Here is a 9,658-nt window from a genome sequence, read left to right as displayed (position 1 = left end):
GGGGGCAACAGACATCAATAAAAACATTGTCAGATCTTGTAAGCCTTCCCTGTTCTAGTATGAAGTGAGGGGAAATGTATAAATGGGAGGGACAGAAGACAATAAAAGGCTGTAAGGGATTTAACCCCTACCCACTGTATCCAAAACGAAAAAAAATGATTTGGCTGGAGTTGGGCTTTAAACAGACCTCAGCCTGGCTAGCCCCCACAAATCAGAATTTTAGAAAGTTATGCAGTACAATAGCACTTTGTTAGATCAGGTTAGATCAATTGCTGATTGTGTTAGATCTTATATAGGAGAAGAGATAGTAACAGTTATTTTCTGGAGCCCCCCCTTATCAAAAAATGTACCTAACAGTTAGCTTTTTTGGAAGCTATTTGTTAGATCAGGTATGATCAACTATTACTATTTATTTTGTTATATATAAAAACACAGATATTAGGTGGTATTACATAAGGGGGGGGCGGGGGGGGGTCGGGGTGCTAGCCCCCAATATTACATTTTCTGGCAAAAAATCATTCAGGCTCATAGATCTCTGTTAGGTCAGATAAGTGATCAAGTGATTTCAAAGTTAGATCTCACATAATTACACAGATATTATGGATAGTTGGTGCTACATAAGGGGGTTATGGTATTCCAAATATTCATATTTTCTCTGTAATTATGTGAGATCTAACATTAAAACCACTTGTTCTTACCCGATCTAACAAATATCTATTAGCCTGTATTCTATTGTCTGCCATATGCTATGCTGTTTTAGCATCTCTCTCTGGGCAGGTTAATAACACCTCCAAGCTCCAATTATGAAAATGAAATCAACACCTAGTTGTGACTAACAGATTATGTGGATTGGAGCAACATTCACCATATTTATTCCCAGATAATTTTTGTACAAGTCATTCTGAATTGAGAAAGCTGGTCGGATGTCCAGTGAAACATCTTCAAGTTGCTGTTGCTAGTTGCTGTGACTTATTTTTTACACATATTAGACTGAATGATTTCTTTGCAAAAAAATATAATGGGGGGGGGGGGGCAGGGGGGCTACCCCCTAATGTAACACCAATTATCAATATCTTCTCTGTAATTATGTGACATCTAACATTAAAACCACTTGCTCTTATCTGATCTAACAAAGATCTATTGACCTGAATGTTTTTTTGGCCAGAAAGTTTAATTTGGGGGGGGCTAGCCCCCATTAATCACTTAATAAGTCTGTAATTATGTGAGATCTAACAAAAAGCTTCCAAAAAAGCTATCTGCTTGGTCAATTTTTTAATAGGGGGGGGGGGGCTAAAGAAGGGTTAACCCCCCAGAAAATAACTGTTAATATCTCTTCTTTTATGTGAGATCTATTGTAAACAACAATTAATCTAACCTGATCTAACAAAGATCTAACGAACTGCTTACGTTTTGCTCAAACATTTTGATTTGGGGGGCTAACCAGGCTGAGGTTTTAAAAGTGCTCCTCTGGCAATATATAAAGACACTCTCTGGAGCTTGTTAAGGGTTAACGTTATGGCCAGAGATGTGTGTTTTTTATATATTAGTGTCTGTTTTTGCTAGACATTCCTTTAAATTATGGCAGGCAATGACACATTCACATTCAGGCATCAGGCAGAAAATGAGGAGGGTTAAGAAGTCAATACATTGTAGAGAAGTGAGTGTTTCAGAGGGCAGTAGTGACATGCTTTAGGATAATACTCAGCCTGTTTATTCTGAGTTTTCTCTCTTTTTGTTCTATTTTAGAGATCATCATCTGAAATGATGCATTGTGTACTAAGGGGAAGAGGTTGGCTAAAAGGCAATTTTCTGTTCCTGCTGAGAACTGTATATACTTTCTATATTTAGTATATCGTTTTTTACCAGATAAAATCACAGATTTAAGTGTACATATAGCCACATTTACTTTAGTTTTGGGTAGGGTGGGGAAGCTTTAGAACTGTCAGGTTTCCTGTGTAATAAAAAGGTTCTCCCCAAAAACGGGAAGTGAGTGGAAATCTCTTTAACCAGCAATAAGGAGAAAAATAAAAATGCTTTTTTTTTTTTTAAGCTATTCTGCTCAATAAAACGCTATTCTACACCGTCTGAAATATAATGAATATACAATATTTACGCCTGTTCCATTGTATTTTCAAGAGGTTATTTCCTGGGTGCTACAAGATGGAAATTCAAACAAAATCTTGGGTGATGATTTCAACTCTGTTATGGAGCTGAGAGAGGATAGATCAGGTATACTCTCTGTGAAATAGGAGGGCTGGGACTTCGCCATCTCATTTGGCCAACATGGTCAGCTCTACGCATTAATGTCTCTAAAACAGAAGTTCTGCATTTAGCATCGAACCCCAAGATCAGTTGGGATACACTTACCCCATTTAGTGTAGCTAAAGGCCACATTACTTATTTAGGTTTGCAAATTGGAAAACTCCCATGTCCCTGTATACTATAAATTATGCCCCCTGATAGTGAAAATTTGTAAGGAACTGCAGCAATGGCAAGACCTGCCAGTCTCTCTCTTTGGCAGGATACATTGGATTAAAATGGTTAACTTCTCGAAGTTGCTATATCCAATGCAAACACTTCCACTTCTGCTGCAGCATAAAGATGTTGATGTCACCTTTATCTGGCAGGGCTAGAGACCTCATGTTGTGATACAAAAAGTTGTATCTAACAAAGACGGAGGGGGTGTATAATTTCTAAATGTCAGAATGTACAATCTATCTTGCTTACTGTGACACTCTTGATTGGCTACATGCCACCTCCTACTACTCCAACTTAGAATGGTAGACCCCTGGAAGCTCCACACAATATTACACTGTACTGTTTCTAAATTACCTCCCCATCTTCACATGAATGTTCTGACAAGAGAGACGGTGGTGGTTTGGAGGGAGGTTCGTAAATACCTGAAATTACCTCACTAATTTTCCAAACACCTAACCATTAAGGGTGATCCTTCAATTCCCTGGGGGAAGATTATATAGCCTTTCATCATTGGGGGCTAAATATATTACTAATCTCAGCCATATCTTTTTGGCTGACGTTACTAGACTACTCACATTTCAGGAGCTTATCAACAAATTGAATGTACCTGCTGGAGACTACTTGCACTTTTCTCAATTCACCACAATTATATGAACTGTAGTTCCCAATCTCTCACTTTAGCACTCACTTTAGCAATCTCTCACTCATTAGCACTAGCTAATACTTTTTTTGATAAACTAGTTGCCAATACAAAGGTTTCCATCTCGACCATATACCCCTTTGGAAGACTCAAATGTGGCAAAATGGGCACTAGATATACCCGTAGATGACTTTGTCCACAAAATCAGGCTTTCGTACAACCAGATTGGTGATAGTCAATGAACAATGGAGAGACACTCAATGCAAAATAGTACACAGATGCATTCATATTTAAAGGAACCAGCCATCCAAACACTACATCCGGTAATTGCTGTCCTAAATGTGGGGGACCTGCTGCCATGTTGTTTCACTGTCTATGGCCATGTCCTAAGACTTAACTCTTTTGGTCTCAGGTCCTTGACTATGTTGCCGAGCTGCGAGGACAATATATGCCTTGATTCACTGATATTACTGCTTAGGTATTGGAATAATGCAGCTACATCTTCCTCCACTACACATCAGACCAATGGACAATGGACCAGCATATGTCTCCTAGTGGCAAAATGATGTATAATGAGGGAATGGTTGTCTCAGGACCCTCCCTCCATAGCTAGACTCTCCCGAAACCTTTTATCAACTGATGCACCTGGAAAAATTAGATGCAGAACTAGATCTCTCCTGTGAACTTCCTCCACACCAAACTCCTCAAACCATGTCTTTATGGAGCTGGCTTTGTGCACAGTCATGCCGGAACAGAAAAGGGCCTTCTCCAAACTGTTGTCACAAGGTTGAAAGGGCATAATTATCTGAAAGGTCCTTGCATGTTGTAGCATTAGCATTAGAATCACCTGAATGGGAATACTTGAAGAGGTGTACTCGTACGTTTCGCCAGATAGTGTATTAGTATCTGTTGTTACTTTATTAACTTTAGTTATTCATATTTATGTATTCACCTTATACACAAAAATTAGACATCTACTAGCTATACACTAGTTCTACTCAAAATATAAATGATAATTTTGTGTAGTTACTGGAAAGCTAAATCACATTGTTGCAATTTTTTTGCTCAGTTATGCCTACTTGGATTCCCAGTTTAATTCAGCTGCCATGGTCATTACAAAGGAAGGAAAGAATCCAGCCAACAGAAATGGCATAACTAGGCCTTGGAAAATTTATACACAGAGAAAACAGCAATGCTTTTGCCATGATATAGTATCTTCCCATCATTTCCTAGGGATGTTTTCCACTTGTATTGGTTCCCCTATAAAATATCATACACCTGTCATAAACTATCTGGATTAATAAAGAAAAGGCCAAGTGCAACCATTCGTGTTTGATGGTGTCCTATGGGTAAAGAAGAAGTTAAAAAGTTGAAGTTAAAAATAAATTTACATTTCTCAGTGGCTGCAATGGCACAGCCTGACTTTGATCAGTTATAATAGACAGGACCAGAAGGAATGCATAATTTATATACATGGCGCCTGTGTATCTACAAAGGACATCTCAGATTTCCTGTGGTATACTGTCGTCATTGCATATGAAGATCTCCTCACTAAAATCCTTGACACGCACAAGAAAGAAACCACAAGTTTATTTAATCATGTGCATAGGTTGTTTTTCTTTTTCTAAAGAAACCAAAGAGAATCTGTCACTTCCCTTTTTACCTTTTTCAGCCGGGGGTTCCTAATCTGTGCTGCATGATGCCAGTATCCGGCTCCTGAAGAGAGAACCAAATCTGTCACTTCCCTTCTCATTTGTGTCAGCTGGGGCTCCAAACCTGTGCTGCACAGACTCCTAAGGACAGAACAAAATGCTGAAAGCTGAAGTTAAATCGGTTTATATTTTGCTTTCCCTTGTTCCTCCTTTCCCCCTTATCAACATGCTAATGAAATTTTAAAATAAAACATTTTGGTTTTCATTTTATACCTTATTTAAACCCAGTGACATCATCACTGGGTCTCTATGCTTCTCAATGCAGTGATCATGACTTGTGGGGGCGGCCTCAGTACTCATCTCAAGAACCCTCTGCACTGATTCAAGCAGTGGGTCTACTCTTGGAAGGGGTTATGCAAAAATCAAAATGCCTTGATGGGTGGATGTCAGTCTGAAGGAGTGGGCAAGGCTGGATGATACTGGACATCCTCCAGCCAGGAAATGAGGTGGACTCTAGCTGACTTACTAGAGTTGCACATTGCTCTAATGTGAGAAGCTCACAGTATGCACTGAACTAAGACTAATACATTCCAGCATAGGAGAAGTGCCTTTACAACTGTTTAAGCCTTATTTGAGTTTTTATAGCTGTCTGCCCCCACCATAGAGATTCACCCTCCAAAAATCCTCCAAAGGGGCAGCTGTCTGTGAAGGGATTTCCTCTCATTTCCTGTTGCATCTGCAGGACAGGAAGTGAAGGAATATCTTCCCAGCTGGATACAGACAGCAAACGCTAGCTTGATAGAAGTTTTAACCCTCTCTACTCATTTAACTAAAACAAGTTTCGGCTTTCCAAAGTTTTAATATTGGAGTCTATCGAAGCCACTCGAAGCAAGCCGATGTACGGCTGATTTCAGCCGATGTACGGCTGAAATCAGCCGTACCAGCCTGAAGTGAATAGCCGAACAGTGTTCGGCTCACTTCACTTCAGATCGGTCATTCACTCGGCTGCCCTCGGCAGCTTGGTGAATAGACCCCATTGTCTTTAAAAGGATTTTGTAAATACCAGCTTTTACTTTTATTGAAACACCTGTGAGTCTGGACTCCTTCAAAAATTCTTGGGGTTATCAGATGGTTATAAGTAACATTTACTTTTTTAGAAAAGTGTTATTTGCCATGTTGCTATTCGTCCATAAATATTTTAGACGCAAGCAGTTGGTTGTGAGGTGCTATGATGACCCTCAGGTTCTGCACCTCTAGTTTAGATATGTTTGTTTAATGGAATACATTGTTTTGACTATTCTTTTTTTTCCATTTAGAATGTATCTGTCTTTGAGGAGAGGGCCCATGTTCTCTACATGTCCTTGGAGAAATTAAAATTCATCGATGATCCAGAAGTATTCTTGAGAAGGTCGGTCCTCATCAACAACTTGATGAAAAGGATTCACGGAGAGATCTTACTGCAGAACAACTGGTGTTTCTCCGCCTGCGCTCTGGGATCAACGTCGGCACAGGAGTGGTTTGTGCCCCAGGACTGCCCTTACCGCAAACGCCTTCGGATAGCCAAGGATGACAGTAGCCTTCAGACATGTTGTTTTTACCAGGAATGTGGGGGCCATTATCTAAACATTCCTTTGACTGTTAATGCAAATGGAGGGCATGCCGCAGCTTCTTCGCTATCCAGCAGTAACCTGTCCTTGCCAGGATGCTCTCACCACTTGGATTACAACTCAGCAGATGTTGCTTCCTACAGGAACAACATCCAGGGGCCTTCATGTGGTGGTTTTGTGACTAATGCACGACTTCCTCATAAGCTAAACTTGCACGAGGAAGAAACGGCAGAGGAAAAACGAAGCCTTCTCAACTCAGGCTGTGATGGCGCAACCGCAGGTGGGGCTTTTGAACGCAGAGGTCGCATTTATGACTTTTTGGCAGCTGGTTGCAGCGAAAAGTCTAGCATAAGTGAACCATGGAAAAAATCTCTGCGGAAGAAAGAGGTTTCTCCGGGCAACAAACTCTGCTGTAATAAAGGGAACAAAATGTGAGCACTGTAATTTTGGTGAAATTCTGGTCTATGACTTTTTTATGTCACTCAGAAGTGGGGTTTCTGTTACGCAGTGGAAAAAAAAAAAGTTTTTTTGTAGCTTTATATGGTGATGAGAATCCCAATGCGCAAGGGATTTCTGATATGAAAAATAATGTCAGTGTTTTTTATTTGTGTTATAAGAATTTTTTTCAAAATCTGTTAAAAACAGGTAACCAGTTATATTTTTGGTTTTCGGTACGGCCCATGTCTTGGGCATATGAAATGAAGATGGTTTTCTAGTCTGAATCTGTGCCTCATTTAAGGGGGTTTCCACTTTACACTGCAGGGCTCATGAGGCCTATGCCATTGTTTACATTTTTTTGTGGACTTCTTGTGGCCATAGCTCACCTGAAAAAGGCGAGCAATGCTTCCAATTTCAACCATCCCTTGCAATAACCTGGTCATTTCCAACTTAGTAGAGAACCTGGGAGTGAAAGGGCATTGTTATTGCAAAGGAAGATTTTCATCTTGCTGGATCTTTTGCTTTTCTGTGGAGAAGAGTGAAAGATCAGAAGTATCTGGCGTGTCCCTGACACGCAGTACGCTTGTGCAAGGACTGGCAGCCACCTATCAAATAAGGTATAACTAATTTGTTCCCTACAGGTGCACTTTAGGTACATTCTGAGCTTGTGATTTCTAATATGAAGTTGGAAGAGGAGAGATTTTAAGTGGTAAAGTGGAAATCCCCTTTAAAAAGTAAACCCACCAAAAACTAGTAACTCAGTTAAGATTCTTGGAGAACCAACAGGGAGATTCTGGCAGACTTTGTTCATGAACAGAAAAATTCTATGCTGAGCAATGTTGTTATCCGTTTCCTCTACCATTCTTCTAGGGTGTAGGGGGCAGGGGTTGGCCAGCAACAGAAGTGAGCAGAGTGAGAAAAATGTGGGTACGGGGATCTCCTTTCCAGAGGACAGAAGAGTTCTCAAGAACACTTTCATCTTACTGGTAGTATTCTGGTACCCATAGTGTTCAGTGGATGTTGGCAAGTTGATTACAAACTTCTTGTATCTCTCAGGGTCTCCAACATGAGTTCTCTAGCTCTACCACTTGTCATAGCTGTTGTGAGATGGTTTTACTCTTGCTGCTGAATTCTTTAGTTATTTTACAATACAAAGAATAAGCAAAAAGAGTGGCACTACTGTGCATGGCTTTGTCATGGTTGTGATGGAGGGCAGAGATATGAGAAGACAACGGGTGATGCCATGGATAACTGAAGTATCATTTTCTGGAGGGCTGCCACATTAGCAAGTGGGAAAGGTACAGAACCGTCCTGCTGATGCCTATTACTGAGTAATTAGTTTTAGGTGGATTTGCTTTTTAAGATTTGATAGTTGTTTTTGCACGCAGGCCTGGATGCCTCAATTCACTCTTTATGTGTGTGTGTAGGAGTGCCTAGTGTAACTATGGCACTTCTCACATTAAAGCCTCCTCTAGCCATAGGAAGGATGTCTGGGGGCACTAAACAAGCCTTTCCTGGGTGCATCTAAAACTCAGAGCTTTTTTTTTTTTTTTACATTTTACATTTTAGAGCATTGCAAATGTATTTCCTCTCCTCCTGTCTTTATGCTGTAGTGACTTTAATTTCATCGGTAATATTTGCATTAAAATAAATATTGAGGTGAAGTAGTGGTCCTTTATTTCACTTTAAAAGCATGTGATATTTAGGTAATATATTAAGAAAAGATCAGAATTTCTGAAATGTTTTAATAAAAATGAGTAAAAGCTATCATAGTAAGCAATGGTATTAGAGAAGAAATCTGCAACCTGCATCAGCATCCAAGCTGCACTCATAGTATAAGCAACTCCAAAATGAAGGTGGAAACTGATCTTACTGTTCTTTAACCTTGTCATATAAACCCATTCATGAATTCAATTTTGTTGAAGTGCATAAAGCCAACACTTCTTTTTCAGTTTTAGATAGATTGGTGCAGGATTAGAGGAGGAGATCCCAGGCCGGGACTCTGTTTAAATTGTCCAGATGAATAATGTTATCAGCGTATGAATTGCTTTGCAGTGCTCTGTTTTTTTCCTTTGGATTTTTGTAGGTTTTTATCCCTGTCTTTGTGACTGTTATAATATGGACTGAAAATTATGTAAGATCCACCATTTATAGTTGCCACTGGAAGAGGAGGGGAGGGGAAGTCTTCCAGTGGGGAAGTGACAGCTGTCTAAAAAGAGGTTTTCCCTTTACTACCTCACTTCCGGACTTCCTCAATCACCAACGTCTAGACCCCTTTACCCAGAGGTGTTTCTGGACGTCTATCTCAAGTAGGGGAAACCAGACTTGGACTTGCTGGTGTTGAGGTTTAACCACAAACTGGGCAGGTTCTGTCACCAGGAACAGGGATCCCAGGGGCTTCGCCGTGGATGCAATAGTAACTCCATGGATTCAGTTTAGCCTGATCTACACCTTCCCTCCTTTGAAGCTCTTGCCTCATCTCCTTTGCAGGAGTGAGATGGAGGACATTCCGGTGATTCTCATTACTCCCAGCTGGCCCAGGAGACTGTGGTATGCTGATGTAGCCAAACTCTTGGCAGGCTCTCCATGAGCTCTTCTGGATTGTCCAGACCTCCTGTCCCAAGAACCAGTATTCCACTCTGCTTCTCGGTCACTGGCTTTAATGTCCTGGCTGTTGCAGCCCAGGTCATGAAAGACAGAGGCCTCTCAGGAGCTGTTATCCCTAGGCTTTTGAATTTTAGGAAGCTGACCTCCCACAAGGTCGACCATTGCACCTGGGAGGCTAATTTTGCTTCGTACAAAGAAAGAAGGTTTCATACCAGGGAGTACTTCATGGGACACAT

The 9,658-nt window shown here is 40.6% G+C and overlaps 1 protein-coding gene across 3 annotated transcripts in view; it reads left to right on the top strand.

The window, feature by feature from the left end:
* Positions 1 to 7,271, top strand: part of SERTAD4 (SERTA domain containing 4) — a 50,842-nt gene extending 43,571 nt beyond the window's left edge. For all 3 annotated transcript variants that reach the window (XM_018576424.1, XM_018576503.1, XM_018576583.1), the window contains exon 4: positions 6,087 to 7,271. In XM_018576424.1, coding sequence (XP_018431926.1) covers positions 6,087 to 6,812 — 726 coding nt within the window. In that variant the 3' untranslated portion in view covers positions 6,813 to 7,271. The remainder of the gene's footprint in view (positions 1 to 6,086) is intronic.
* Positions 7,272 to 9,658: the final 2,387 nt, after the last annotated feature.

The sequence above is a fragment of the Nanorana parkeri genome, unplaced genomic scaffold (genome assembly GCF_000935625.1).
Source record: "Nanorana parkeri isolate BGI_ZX_2015 unplaced genomic scaffold, ASM93562v1 scaffold1, whole genome shotgun sequence".
Lineage (NCBI taxonomy): Eukaryota > Metazoa > Chordata > Amphibia > Anura > Dicroglossidae > Nanorana > Nanorana parkeri.
This window is presented reverse-complemented; position numbering and strand designations above follow the sequence as displayed.